The 14929-nt window shown below is 55.0% G+C and overlaps 2 protein-coding genes across 3 annotated transcripts; both read left to right on the plus strand.

Moving 5' to 3' along the window:
• Positions 1-1930: 1930 nt before the first annotated feature.
• KLK15 (kallikrein related peptidase 15) lies at positions 1931-8344 on the plus strand. Its single transcript, XM_027515006.1, has 5 exons — positions 1931-3353; positions 6381-6537; positions 6840-7123; positions 7249-7385; positions 8013-8344. The coding sequence occupies exons 1-5, from the start codon at positions 3311-3313 to the stop codon at positions 8163-8165; spliced, it is 774 nt and encodes a 257-aa protein (XP_027370807.1). The 5' UTR covers positions 1931-3310; the 3' UTR covers positions 8166-8344.
• Positions 8345-9739: 1395 nt separating this feature from the next.
• On the plus strand, positions 9740-14858 carry KLK1 (kallikrein 1). 2 transcript variants are annotated; one of them, XM_027515009.1, is made up of 5 exons: positions 9740-9835; positions 11627-11786; positions 13517-13803; positions 13934-14070; positions 14644-14858. In XM_027515009.1, the coding sequence occupies exons 1-5, from the start codon at positions 9790-9792 to the stop codon at positions 14797-14799; spliced, it is 786 nt and encodes a 261-aa protein (XP_027370810.1). In that variant the 5' UTR covers positions 9740-9789; the 3' UTR covers positions 14800-14858. The 2 variants fall into 2 exon arrangements, with proteins under 2 accessions (XP_027370810.1, XP_027370811.1); XM_027515010.1 differs by lacking the exons at positions 9740-9835; positions 11627-11786 and adding an exon at positions 12849-13333.
• The last annotated feature ends 71 nt before the right edge of the window (positions 14859-14929 follow it).

The raw sequence follows: 14929 nt of genomic DNA on the forward strand, positions 1-14929 counted from the left end.
GACCCACTGTGAGTCCAATGGCTTTGAGCACAAATTTGTGGCAAGAAAAGGAGACAAAATAGTTCTAGAGTAGATTCCAGCCTGGGAAGTCAAACTATAGACGGGGTCCCAGGACATCTGAATATGACAGGGTTCTAGAATGCCTAGAGATGTACAGTTCTGGATTATTTTACTATCTTGGGTTTGAGGGCAGGAGGAGAAAGGGTCAACAGAGGATGATGGTTGGATGGCATCACTGACTCAATGGACATGAGTTTGAGCAAACTCCAAGAGATGGTGAAGGACAGGGAAACCTGGCATGCTGCAGTCCATGGGGTCACAAAGAGTCAGGCACGACTTAGCAACTAAACAATGACAACAAGCCTTTCTAGTCTAGAATCCGAAGGTCTGACATTCTAGAGATTTTGAAGGTCTATGGATCTAGAATGACTGAGACCTTAGGATTCTGGAATAACTAAGAGCGTGTGGTTCTGGAATGTCTGAAAGACATCTGGAGGGCTTAGATACCATCATTCTCCCATATTATCTGTGCAGAAGTCAAGGGCTAGGCATTGGCACTAACATCCTTAACAGTCAGCCCCAATCAGGCAGCCCCTTCCTGTACATGTGATGGATTTCCAGAAACATGGAAGAACTATGTCTATAACAGTTCCCATCTTTTGCTGGGTGATCTGAGATCAGTACCTCCTTCTCCTTGTGTCTCCTCATTAAACTAGCCATGATAGTCTTGAGACAATTTCCCAGGATCCTCTATGGTCCTGAGACTAGAAAACAAATCTAAATTTCCAAAGCTTTGGGTTATCTTAGTGATGATCTCCATTCTCCAGAAAACCAGAATCCAGATTTCAAGCACAATAAAGACGATAGGATCCAGAATAGACTCCAGCGTCCCAGTCTCTGAAGTCATGCTCTAGAGTCAGGATTCTAGGAATCTCAGATTCATGGGAAGCCAGGCCCCTGTCTCCCAGTCCAGTCTTTTAAATACACAATACAGATTTGAAACACGAGACTTCACATTTCAGAGTCTATCCATGTAACCTCAGAGTCTAGACCCACACTCTAGAAATCCAGACCCCCAAAACTGAAAATCCAAAATTTATCATTTATATTCCAGGCCCCAGAGCCTCGAGTCCTATATTCCAAACACCAGACTTCAATCTCTTAATCTGGACTCTAGTATTCAGAGACACCAGATCTAGAATCTAAGCCTGAGACCTGGCACTCAAAGGCCAGAGTCCAGGATACAGATTCCAGAAGTCAGACTCCCAAATCCACCCCTGACTCCAGGTCATGAGTGCTTGGTTCTAGGCCCCAAACTCAGAATTCAGAATTGGAGATCCAGAATCAAAGATCCAGAATCCAGAATTGGGATGTTCAGACTGCAAGATCCAGAACTGGGTGTCTAGGTCCAGAATCCAAGATCCAGAACTGAATATCCAGATCCAGAATCCACTGTTCAAAATCCAGAATCAGAGATCCACGATCCAGAGCAGAGAGTTGAGAATCCAGAATCAGGGGTCCAGAACTTGGGGGATCCCTGTCCAGCTCCAGAGTCCAAGATCCAGAACCCTTATCCAGGCACAGGAAGCTGGGCTCTAGAATCCAGTTTCTACACTCCAGACCCCAAATTCCCGGTTTACATGCTCCGGACTCCTGGCTCTGTATTTTGGTCTCCTCCAATTTTCTGCTCTTGCCCTACTGCCTCCTCTACCCCCACCCCCCAGACAAACCGCCCCTGGGAGGGAAATTCCTCCTCATAGACTCAGACAAAAACTTCAGCCTCATAAATGCTCATTAGGCCTTGTCCCGCACCCCACCAGCCACCTAGGCGTCCCCGCCTGTAAACTGACTCCCAGCCATTTCCCACCCCACCCTCCCCGCTCCTCCAGGACCCGGGTGGAGCTGGGAGCTTATAAATTCAGGCATTGGGGTGCCAGCTCCCTTTCTTCTGGCATCCAAGCTGCCCCAGATGCTGCTGGAGGATCTGGAGGGGGTGAGATCCTTGAGATGGGGGAGAGGGCTTGGAGTGAGGAGGGACACAGGTCTGCGCTGGTCTAGGGGAAACAGGAGATGCCCGGGTTCCCGGGAGCAGATATGGACTGCCTGGAGGGATTTTCGTGTCAAGGGCACCTGGGGAGGTCCATGTGTTCTTTACCGAGACACCAAGCTGGACCTGAACCAAGAAAATGTCCTGTAGATGTAAGAGGGAGCTGCAGTGGGGAGGTGGGGGAGGGGAGGGACCAAATCAGAAGGACATCTTCGAAAGCATTTGTACCAGAGCCAGGAACCAAGGTCACGAGTTATCACCGGAGCAGTTCAGCTCAGCACAATCTCCCTGAGGCCTCCCGTGTGCCAGGCGCCTGGCTGGGCAGTGCTGGGGACGCAGAGAGGTGCTGACCTGAGCGTTCCTGGGGATGAAATCAGAGCAGGCACTCTAGGACTCATAAGAGATACCTGCTCAATATCATGGTCTCCCAGCTCAGCTGAGGGCTGAGCCTCAGCGGGCAAATATGAATTCAGAAGCTGAAGGGAAGACGGACTTTAAGCCCCAAGCTTGCCCAGCACCATGCAGTGCTGGGATTCCAGAGTCCAGTCAGGCTGGAACTGCCCTTAGGGAGTTCTGGGTCTGGAAGGGGAGGCAGACACCACTGACTTGGCAGAGGTCAGAAGTGGACCTTGGAGGGAATGGCATACCTAGGAGGAGGAACAGCCTGAACAGAAGTGTAGAGGCATGACATTGCAAGAAGGGAAAAAATGGAAGAATCAACTGCCTCTAGGGCCAGGTCATGAGAGACCTAGCCAGTGAGGCTGGAAGGGGAGAAAACACTCAGGTCGTCACAAGTGAGGCTGGGGGGACTGGGACTTTATCCCGGGGGAACTGGGGGTCTGCAAGGGCTGTGAGTGGAAAAGGAACTGGTCAACTCCAAGCACAGGGGCATTCTGTGGGGGCCATGTGGGAGGACAGGCTGGTGGGGGGTATGGGACTGGTATAGGGTTTGCAGAAAGAATGAATCTTGAACCAGAGCCCTCGGGCAAGTGGATGGTGTTGGCGTCTGCCAGGCCATGGGGACCCCGTGGAGTCTGACTCGGTGCCTGGAGGAACAGCAGACTCCTGCAAGAGGGGGAACCCGGGAGGAAGAGCAAGTTGGGGTGGAGTACAAGGATGCTGAGAAGAGGTGTCTTGTCTTAAGAAAAAGTGGGATGAGTTTGTGCCTGGAGGGGTCCAGGTGGAGGTGTGAGGGGCCAGCCTCACACCAGCTTACCCTCTCCCCTCCCCAGACTTCAGCAGAGCCCTGGTCCCTCCGTCACGATGTGTCTTCTCCTCACCTTCTCCTTCCTGCTGGCGTCTGCAGGTGAGGTGGGCCCAGGTCGGGTCCAAGGGGACCATCTGAGGCTCCCTGTCCCCACCCCCACCTCAGCCACCCACCAACGTCCCCCCCTGGGGTCCCCACCCTACCCCAAGCTCTGTCGGGGGCCCAGGGCTGCTCCGGAGTCCCCGTGATGATGAACGCAGCCCTTGGAGGACCCAGACCTGAGTTCGGGTTCTGAGGCTGTCCCTTTCTCGCTGTGTGACCTTGAGGAAACTGCTTCCCTTTCTGGTCCTCGCGCACCTTCTCTAGAAGATGACCTCCCTGTAACAATAATGGCAACGTTTCCATAGTACGATATAGGTAAAGCTTAGGCATGCATGCATGCTGAGTTGGGTCCAACTCTGCAACCCCATGGACCACAGCCCACCAGGCTCCTCTGTCCATGGGATTCTCCAGGCAAGAATACTGGAGGGGGTTGCCATGCCCTCCTCTAGGGGATCTTCCCGACCCAGGGATTGAACCCGCGTCTTCCTGCATCTCCTGCATTGCAGATGGATTCTTTACTGCTGAGCCCCTGGGGAAGCCCCATGGGTGGGTTCTACTGCCCTCATTTGACAGGGGAGGGGGCTGTGACTCGGAGAGGGTAGCCTCTAGGTCAAGGTGACCCCAGGTGACAGGAGAACTCCAGACCAGGTTCAGCCACCCCCCATGGAGAAATTAAGTGTAACCTGATGCCTCTACTCTGGACAAGCAGAAGGTGGACTGTAATTAACCTCTCCCCACATGATCCTCACTCCTGGGGGCCCCTCAGACCTCCCCCCAACCCCGCTGCCAGCCTCCCCTCTGGCGCTCTCCATGATTCCTCCTCTCTGCCCCCACCCTGTCCCCCCACCTGCCTGCTGCACCCGACTGGGGCCTCCACCCTCCTCCAGCTTCAACTGGCCAGGTGCAGCCTCAGTGCCCAGCTGTTCAGCCCGCACTCTCCGACCTTCTCCGTAGGACAACCCCACCCTTCCCGTGTTAAGCCCCTTGTCCACCACATCCGCGTTCTCCCCCCTCCCCCGGCCTGGCCAGGGCCCTTGGCCCAGTTCCTGACCCCGGAGCCGGGTAGCGTGTGGCCATTTGGTATGGCTGTGTGAAGCCCGCCCCGGTGTGCGTCTCTGTGTGCCTAGGGAGCTGTCACCTTGAGGAGACATATCCACATTGCCCAGTGCAGGGGGTCATGATCTTGACCCTTCCCTGTTCATGTACTTGTGCACAGTGCAGTGTGGGTGGGGGGAGTGTGTGTGTGTGCAAAGGTTACCTTATGTGTCTACATCCTGACCACACATGTGAACCCGGTCCCCAGCTGTGAAATGCAGTTAGTGACCTTGAACACCAAGGCAGTGACTTGAAGGCTGATCTAGAGATGGATAAATGTGTCCTGTCCTGGCTGCCTGTGTCTCCAGCAATGTGTCATTGACCTTGAATGCCACCTCTGTGTTCCATGTCTCCCTGGGTCTGATCTAGTGGGTTCACATCTGAATTCTGGCCCTCTGGGTCGGTTCTATAACTCTGAATCTCCACAAAGTGGCTTGGGAAGGAATCACAGTTTTGACCTTGACTATATTTATGTGAATCTGCACATACATCTGGCTTCCTTTGGCTAAATTTGTGTCGATGACTTGAAGATCCACATGTGTGCCTACATAAGTAAATCTGTATGTCCTTTATTTAAGATAACTAATATTTATTAAGCAGTTACAATGTGCCAGGCATCATACACACCCTCTCTCTTTCCCTCTCTTGCTCTCTCTCCCACTTAATTCTTAGAACGATCCCATTATACAGATGAGGAAATAGAGGCACAGAGAGGTCAATTTGCTCAAAGTCTTGCAGATAATACATTTGAATACAGGAGTTTTTACTCTATCACTTCAGATTGAACCACTACACTATAGATTCATGTTGGTGACCAGTCTTTGGGGACCTGAGTGTGTATTGGTGTCTCTTCCTGTGTACCCTTATTAAAGATTTCACTTTGTTGTTCAGACCCCATGTGCAAGTATGCAAACCTGTGACCCTGTATATGCAGACCCACACAGGAGACTTGATCTGAGCTTCTATGTCCAAATCTGTGTCTGTAAATGTGTGTGTATGCACACACGTACATACACTAACTATCCCTATTCACATACACACATGGAGTTCTGTGCTGTGATTCTTAAAGCTGCAACCCACGTACGTGCAAATGAATTTCAGCTTAAAGTGTTGGCAATATCAGTTCCTACGTTTAGAAGACTGCCCCTATGTTTGTCCATGACCTTGTGTGGCCACATCTGTGTCCTTGTAAGACACTGCGTTTGGCTGAGATGTCCAGACTCTGGAGCCAAGACTTGTGTCATACATATTGAGAGGCCACATCTTTTTGATGGCTGTGACAGCTCAATGGGTGACCTTGAATGGCTGGTTCCAAGTGACCATCTGTCTGGACCTGAATCTATCATCCTTGTCTCCACTTCCTCTCACAGACGGCTTCCTGCCCTCTTGTCCTTTCCCTGTCCTCGCTCCCAGAGTCCTGTATCAAATGGGTGGGGGCTAAGGGCAGGGACACGGTTCTGGAGGGAACAAGCAGCAGTTGGAGACTTCCCTGGCTGTCCAGTGGTTAAGACTCTGTGCTTCCACCGCGGGGGACCCTGGTTCAAGCCCTGGTGGGGAAACTAAGATCCCACATGCCACGTGACACGGCCAAAAAAAAAAGCCCTTTTTTTGTTTAAAGTAGCTGTTGTAAAAGCTAGAGAGAAAGTTGTGCTAAAAAATCAATAGCAGGGGCAAAAAAAAAAAAAAAATCAACAGAGGTGAATTTCCTTAGCAGTCCAATGGTTAAGACCGGGGCTTCCGCTACAGGGGCCACGGATCGGTCCCTGGCTGGGGAGGTTCTGCATGCCACTGGTCGAAACAACAACACAGACAACAACAGGGACATCTGAAGAAGTTGGGGGAATGTGTGGTGAGGGCAGGGTGCAAGGAAGTGTAGGGTGCAAGGGAAAGGACTCTTCCCTCAGGGATCGCCCCTCTCTCCTTTCTCAGTGGCCCAGGACGACAGTGACAAGGTACGGAGGGATGAGGAGTGTGTGCCCCACTCCCAGCCATGGCAGGTGGCCCTCTTCGAGCATGGACGCTTCAACTGCGGGGCTTCCCTCATCTCGCCGCAATGGGTGCTGTCTGCAGCCCACTGCCAAACTCGGTATGAATGCTTAGGGTCCTGAGGCGGCGTGGTGGGAGGGTCTAGGAATCTGAGAATTGTGGATTCTGAGGGAGAAAAAAAAAAGAGCTGAAACCGGGAGATTGAGTTCCGGGTGTGTGCATGACTTTGGCACCTTGGTCTCTGAGAGGCAGGGGCTGGAACTATTGGCTCCAGGGCCTTAGGGAAAGCGTAACAGGATCTCCAGATTCCCAGAGGGTCTGGGAACTCCGAGTTAACCGCCCCTTGATATTTCTGTCCTCTCCTCACTGGGCTTGCTGGTAACCACTCGCCCGCCCGCACAGCTTCCTGAGAGTGCGCTTGGGCGAGCACAATCTGCGCAAGCGCGATGGCCCGGAGCAACTGCGGACTGTTTCTCGCATCATCCCACATCCGCGATACAAAGCGCTGAACCACCGCCACGACTTGATGTTACTGCGTCTAACCCGACCCGTGCGTGTCACCGCCGAAGTGCGCCCGATCCCGCTGCCCGCGCGCTGCCCCCAGGCCGGAGAGGCCTGCGTGGTGTCCGGCTGGGGCCTGGTGGCTAACAAGGAGCCTGGGGCCACAGGGAGCCCCGAGTCACAAGGTGCGTAAAAGGATGGAACTGGTTGTCTGGCCTCCCTCGAGGACCTTATTCTCCAGGGCTCTCAGGCGGAGGGGACAAGGGCCTGAAATTTTACAGATTCGCTCCCACTCTACCGTCCTCTGCAGTGAGACTCCCGGATAGGTTGCACTGTGCCAACATCAGCATTATCTCCACCGCGTCTTGTAACAAGGACTATGCAGGGCGACTGATGGACACCATGGTGTGTGCGGGCGTGGAGGGCGGAGGCATCAACTCCTGTGAGGTCAGAGCTGACAGGGAGCCATGGAAGGAAGGGAAAGGGCGGGGAAAGGGGTTTGGGAGTTAGAACAGGGGGGCGGGTTTTGCTTGCTGTGGGCCAGGGAAAATGCTGAGGATAGGTTTGAGGAAGGGAGAATGAAGGGCCCTTAGGATGGAGGTGAGGTGGGAGATGGGCTTAGAGAGGTGATGGGTTTGGGTTGTGTTTGGGGTGGATGATGTGGTTTGGGCTGGCCGTTGAGGATGGGTATGAGTTTGGCTTGTTTTCAGATGGTAAATATATCGAGGTTAAGTGGAGGATGGAGATGAATTTTGTTTGGGATCCAAAAGACGGAAAGATTGGGGCTGGGTTGTGTTCAAAGTGAGGATGGACGTGGGTTAGATTAGATTTTGAATGGCAAAGGTGGGGGGTCAGGTTGGGTTGCTGGGTGGGGGGGGTGCAGTTGGACATGGGTTGTATCGAGCTGTGTTGGGTTGAGGTTGGGTTCGAATGGTTTGGATTAAATTGAGTCCTCGTATGTTGAGCTGGGATGGGTTTGCATGGGGGTGGAGGTGGATTGGGTTTTGTTTGAGATTCTGAATGGTGGTGAAGATGGGAATGGGTTCCCATGCAAGCTTCCCCTTCTTCCCACAGGGTGACTCTGGGGGACCTTTGGTCTGTGGGGGTGTCCTGCAGGGCATTGTGTCCTGGGGTGATGTCCCCTGCGACACGACCACCAAGCCCGGTGTCTATACCAAAGTCTGCAGCTACTTGGAGTGGATTAAGGAAACCATGAAGAGAAGCTGACCGTTTGGGCCTACCACCTATGTCCCAGCAGCCCCATCCTGGCCTGGAACGGAACTGGGCCATCCCCCCAAGACCCGATCCAAAGCCCAGAGATTAGCCATGGACTTGCCTGTCTGAGACCAGAGCTGGTGCTCATGGTCACCTGTTTGATACCAAAATAACAGAAAACACTGATGCAAGCTTCTCTGTGGAAGTTTCTGCAACTTACTTCTGGGGGTGAAGGGAAAAAGGGGTCAGAGACTGGGAGGGGAAACCAGAGCCACCAGATCCTGGTCCTTTTCACCCGCTGCCCTGATCTTTAGGTGAGAAGAAACGACATGAAGCAGGGCCCTCTCTGTTCATTCAGCACCTTTTGATCTTGAGCCAAAGATCCCACCTCAGTCAGCCTGGCTTTCCCCATCTCATGTTGCTGTCCTTAGGATTAAATGATGTGATTCATAGGGACTTATTTGAATAGTCCCTGGCACTGAGAAAAGACTGTATTTCCGGACCCCAGTGCAAGGACGCAGTATACATGGGATAGTCGAGAATGACTTCCTTTTCTTCAAGATTGAGTTCTGGGCTTCCTGGTAGCCATGGCAAAAAGGCAAAGACTCTCCTTTCTGTAGGCAGGTTCCTGACATGCAGCAGAGGTTGGGCCCCCGTGAGCTGCTTTGAATCTAGTTCCTGACCCCCCAAATGTGATTTTTTTCCCAAGGTCACCGAATGTTGGAGCACATGAACCTGCCTTCTGATACCTAAATATTTTATGGAGGGGAGGGTGGGTTGGAATTTGTGGAGAAAATCTCTTCACCCTGGAAGGCAGGTATTCCAGGATCTCTGGGATTTTGGAGGACATGACTTTGAGCATCCAGACTTGGGAAACCAGGAGGAGGTGGATAATGGAACACTCCCATTGTCTGGGGGTCGGGGGGACATTAGATTTTGAGATGCTGGGAAATTCACTCTGGAAACCATTGAAATGTCATAGTTCTGCATCTGGAGATGCCAGGATTTGGTGAGGGGTACCTAAGACTTTATTATGAAAGGAACAGTAGATTTAGGGACCTGGATTCCAAACCTGGGAATTCAAGAGTCAGGGCCTTCTGAAAGCCCAGACTTATATTCTAGAAGGTTGCTGGAACCTGAGATATTGGCATCTTTGGCTCCAAGAGGTTCAGGGAGAAAGGAATCAGAACCCCACTGCTGGTATTTGAGGGTGCATTGGGTCTTGGGGGTACATAGCCTTATGTGGGGTTAAGGTATCTGGGGCTTGGTAGTGGAACTCAGTGGTTCCTCCACCATCCTGTTCCTGCCCCCACTCACCCCTCTCCCCCTCTGCTCACCGGCTCTGGCCCCACGAGCAAGCTCCAGGCCCTGCCCCGGCTGGCTTCTGGCCGCAGGAATGCTTCCAGCGCGATTGAGGGCCTGCAGAAGAACAGGTGCTCAGTGTCCCATCTGTTCCACAGCTCTCGGGGTGGGAGAAGGTTGTCCAGCCCCCAGGAAGCAGGGGCAGGGCTTGAGCCAGCATCTGGTTGCCAGCAGGGCAGGGGTGGAGCCCTGGGGAAGGGGAGGAGGGCTTTAAAAGCCTCCTTCGGGGAGGCTCCCCAGCTCCAAGCTCACCGCCTGCCTGTCCCTGGACACCATGTGGTTCCCGGTTCTGTGCCTTGCCCTGTCCCTGGCAGGGACCGGTGAGACAGTGGGGAAGATGGGGGAGGGTGGGGTTGGGCCCTGATTCTCCAGCTATCCCCCCATCCCCGCTCCGTAACTCCTTCCCCTCCCACCTGGCACCTCAGCCTTCACCCCTCCAACCCTGTCCAGCCCAGACCAGGATACCAGGCTCTTTCTTATCTCTCCCAGCCACACCCTAAAATCCAGCCTGTCACTCCTCACTGTCACCTTGCTCCCACCAGGTCCTTCCTCCCTCCTGGGAAACAAGCAGGGTTTCCTCCTCTTCCCCACTCAGATCCCCGCCCCCGTCCACTTTATAGGGTGGATCCCCGTCCATGTCTGTCTGTCTCTTCCAAGGAGCACCCCCAACCCCATCGGACGCTGGGACCCCAAGCCCCCGCTGCTCTCCCTAGTTCTCTATGGCCAGATGGTCTGGCTTTTGAATCCCCAAGTCCTACCACACCCTGGCGATTCTCCCCATCGAGCTGTCAGCTCTCAACTGGCTCCTCCAGTCTTGCCATCTGATGCCCCCTAAGCTCCTCAAGATCCCCGAATTCCAACTAGATACCGATGCTTCTTCAAAAACAGACTTTCTGGTCTGTGACCAGGTGGGCCTCCCATCTGGTGTGGGAGGTTTTGGAAGTGTCTCTTCCTCCCCTCTTTGTTCCAGAATCTCCATCCCACACCCCCAGCCTTCTCCCCACCAGGAAAAATATCCGGAACGCACAACCACATGCCCCTTTCCATGTGGGATTTCCGTCCTCCCCCACAAGCCAGCTCTTCTCCAGCTGAACTCCTCCCACCCAGCTCTGGTTTTCTGGGACCCCCTGCCACCTCTTCAAGATCCCAACACACACCTTCTCAGCCCAGCTGTCCTGTCCCAAGATACCTCAACATCCGATTCTAAAACCTCCCCCATCAAATGAGTTCTGTGTCCCCACAGCTGCTTGGCCCCTGGCATGTCTTCCCCTTCGTTTCTATTCTGGCCCTGCCACCAGGAGAACCCCAGGTCCCCAGACCGTGAGCCCCATCCCAAGAGCCCCATCCCCATGAGAATCACCTGAATCCAGAATGACCACCATTCCACCTTCCCTCCTCCCGAGCTCCTTCCCAATCTGACCCCAACCCGGTTCCAGAGCTCTAACTCTTCTTAGATTGTCATTCCTGGTTTGCAGGACTCTGACCCTCACAGGACTTCTTTCCCAGTCTAATCCTTTCATTCACTCTTTGATCCAGAACCCCAGATTCTCCCAAATCTCCCAGCCCCAATCCAGGAGTCCCCAGATCCCTCTGATGCTCTTCTTGGCCCCTCTAACCTGAATCTGCAAATCTGCCTTCTTTCCAGAGCCCCAGTCAGCCCCTGCCCTAACCATTTCATCAGCCTTCGAGCCCTTTCATCCTCCGAACCCTTCCTCCCACAACCTCAGACTCAGCCTCCTGGGGACTTTAATCCTCGGTTTCCCCTCCCAGAACCCAGAGCCTCCCTTCCTCCAAACCAAGAAACCAGGCCATCCAACCCCCACACCAGATGCCTGCTGTACACGCTGTCTTGTCATTCCCTCCCTAATCCCCGGGGTCAGCTCTGTGCTCTGCAGAGTCTCCACACCCAGGATCGGCCTCCAACACCACCCCACCACCCCAGGGATGGCCCCCAGAATTCCAGGCCCTTTGCACGGCCCCTGGCCCATGTCCTTAGGCCCACCCCCAGCTCTGGTCAGGCACTCCCACGGCCCTACAATCCCACAACTGGGGCCCTTCGCCCCACTGCGTTGCCCACCCTCCCCACCTGACCCGGCGCACCCCCTCCGCAGGCGCTGTGTTCCCCATTCAGTCCCGGATCGTTGGAGGCCAGGAGTGTGAGAAGCATTCCCAGCCCTGGCAGGTGGCTATATACCACTTCAGCACCTTCCAGTGCGGGGGCGTCCTGGTGGCCCCCCAGTGGGTGCTCACAGCCGCTCACTGCAAGAGCGAGTGAGTAGGGGCAGGGGGTCTGAAGGGGGCCCCCGTGCACACAGGATTAAGCAGCCAGCACTGACCCTCGGGTGGGCTTCCCTGGTGGCTCAGATGGGAAAGAGTCTGCCCACAATGCCGGAGGCCTGGGTTCCATCCCTGGGTCGGGAAGATCCCCTGGAGAAGGGAGGGTCGGACACGACTGAGCAACTAACACACACACACACACACACACACACACGCAGGCACTGTCCCCTCGGATAACCTCAGGGGAACACACACACACACACACACGCAGGCACTGTCCCCTCGGATAACCTCAGGGGAGGCTGGGGGCCTCAGGCAGAGACGGGGTTGGAGGGGGTTGTGGTCCAGGGTCACAAGGCGAGAGAGGCAGGGCTGGGACTGGATGACCCCAGGGAAGCCTGCTCCACGGTCGTCTGGGTCTCTTGAGTCAGTCCTCCTAAGTGTCCCTCTGTCTTTCTACGTCTCCCTCTGTCCTGTCAGTCTCACTAACTGGTTCTGTGTGTCTGTAACGACGATTTATGTCTATCTCTCTCTCTCTTCTGTCTCCAGATCTCTGTCTCTCTCCCTGTCTCTGTCCATCTCAAGGTCTTTGCTACCATCTTTATCACCCATGTGTCACCCTCCATCTCTCTGCCTTGCCCCCCATCTCTCTGTCTCTCCCTGTCTCTGTCTCTCTCTCTCTCTGTCTGTCTCTGTCTCTGTCTGTCTCTGTGTCTGTCTGTCTGTCTGTCTGCCTCTCTCTCTCGGTCCCTCTTCCACCACTACTGAGCACGCCTCCTCCCCAGAGAAACGGAAGAGACTGTCCCCATCCGTGTACAGAGGGTTGGCTCTAGGGGGACACAGAGAAGGGCTGGTGTCAGCTGGAGCTGGGGAGGCGGGGGCAGTGGAGGGAAGGAGGAAGAAGAGGGAGGGAGGGAGCTGGGGCAGGAAGGGGACGCCGACCTTGGGCCGGGGGCCAGGCCACCTGCCCGCTAGGGAACCAGCCCCTCCGCGGCAGCTGAGCTGGTCCCAGGCCCCGCCCCCTTCCGCCCCGCCCCGCCTCGCCCCCTCCCCCCTTTTCTCTGTCAAACTGACCCGCTCGCCTCCTCTGCCTCTGTTCCTCATTCTCTCTTCCTCCCTCCTCCTGTGGCCCCGTTTTCGCTCTCCTTGCTCCTTCTGTCTTTGCCCTCCCTTCCTCTTTTTTTTGGTCTATGTCTCACCGTCTCCGTCTCTTCCTTATCTCCGATGTGCTCTGTCTCTCTGTCTCTCCCACCTCTTTCCCATCCCCTCTACTGTTCCAAGCTCTTTTTCACTCCGTTTCTTTGTCTGTGACTGTGACATTGTCACATTCTCTTATTTTTGCGCTCACTGTTCTCTGTGACTCTATCTTTCCTGTCTCTCTCTCCTTCGCCCCTCCTTTCCTGTTTCTCTTTGGACCCCTCCTCATGGTCTCCTGCTCCGTCTCCCTTTCCTCCCCCACTGCTTGCTTGTCAGTCCTGTCTGACTCTTTGGGACCCCATGGACTGTAGCCGCCAGGCTGCTCCGTCCGTTGAATTATCCAGGCAAGAATACTAGAATGGGTGGCCATTCCCTTCTCCAGGGGATCTTCCCGATCTAGGGATTGAACCCGGGTCTCCCGCATTGCAGGCAGGTTCTTTTACCGTCTGAGCCACCAGGGAAGCCCTTCCTCCGCCCCGCCCCACCCCACCCCCACTCTCAAGGTCTCTATCCTCTCCTTCCCCCAGCAATTACCAGGTCTGGCTGGGTCGCCACAACCTGTTTGAGGACGAAGACACGGCCCAGTTCGCCGGTGTCAGTGAGGACTTCCCAAACCCAGGATTCAACCTGAGCCTCCTGGAAAACCACACCCGCCATCCAGGAGAGGACTACAGCCACGACCTCATGCTGCTCCGTCTGCAGGAGCCCGTCCAGCTAACACAGAACGTGCAGGTCCTGGGTCTGCCCACCAAGGAACCCCAACTGGGGACCACCTGCTACGCCTCCGGCTGGGGCAGCGTCAAGCCAGATGAGTGTATGCTGGCACCGCGGAGCCCGGGCACCGGGCACCGGGGTGGGCGGGAGGAGGGCGCTGGGGACCTGAACTCCAGAGTCTGAGGGAGGTGTGGGGTCTGGCCGCAGCCGCCTCTCTCCCTGGCCCGCAGTCTCTTATCCAGACGATCTCCAGTGTGTGGACCTCACCCTCCTGCCCAATGAGAAGTGTGCCACAGCCCACCCCCAGGAGGTGACAGAGTGGATGCTGTGTGCTGGACACCTGGAGGGCGGCAAGGACACCTGCGTGGTGAGCCAACCTGCACCCCCCCCCCACTCCGGGGCCTTCAAGTGCTGGGGGAGGGGGCTCAGATTCTGCGCTGGGGTTCAGAGCTAAGCAGGCATCTGTCTGCATCCTGCATCGCTTCGCAGCTGTAGCTCGCTGCCCCCTTTCCTTCCTGTATCCCCAACCTCCACACACATCAGAGTTCACGCGTTCCTCCCTCTGACACATATTTCCGGTCCAGTCAGAGAAAGCCTCGGGGAGAGATGAGCTTGAGGGTGGGAGGGTCCTGTAGGGTCCTTCTCCTCTTCCGCACTGACCTGCCTGCCGGGACCATCTTGCTCCTGAATCCTGCCCATCGCGGGCAGGCACTGGACCCTGAGACTCCCTCCCCATCGGCAGGACTCCAGCCACTGTCCCCTCTGTTGGAATCCGCGCTGATGTTCTTAAGGGAGTGGGCTCTGGAGACAACTATCTCTTTCTCCAGACATGGGGAGTTACTGTCTGGATCTGTGCACTCGCGTCTAAGTGCTAGAGCTCACCAGGCAAAACACTCAAGTCTTTGCTAACCTCTCTCACACTCTCCCCTTTGTGCTGTAGGGTGACTCAGGGGGCCCGCTTATCTGCGAGGGTATGTTGCAAGGAATCACGTCATGGGGCCACATCCCGTGTGGCACTCCCAATAAGCCCTCCGTCTACACCAAAGTGATTTTGTATCTGGATTGGATCAATAAGACCATGACTGACAACCCCTGAATGCCCCCGCCCTGTCCCTTACCCCTAGTAAAATCGAATATGCATCAAATTTGCATCAAGTCTTGGTGTCGTTTGGGCTTCCAGACGCTGGACACCTGGGAACTCGGGACCCATCCAGCCCAGACTAGAG

Source organism: Bos indicus x Bos taurus, chromosome 18, assembly GCF_003369695.1.
Source record: "Bos indicus x Bos taurus breed Angus x Brahman F1 hybrid chromosome 18, Bos_hybrid_MaternalHap_v2.0, whole genome shotgun sequence".
Classification (NCBI taxonomy): domain Eukaryota; kingdom Metazoa; phylum Chordata; class Mammalia; order Artiodactyla; family Bovidae; genus Bos; species Bos indicus x Bos taurus.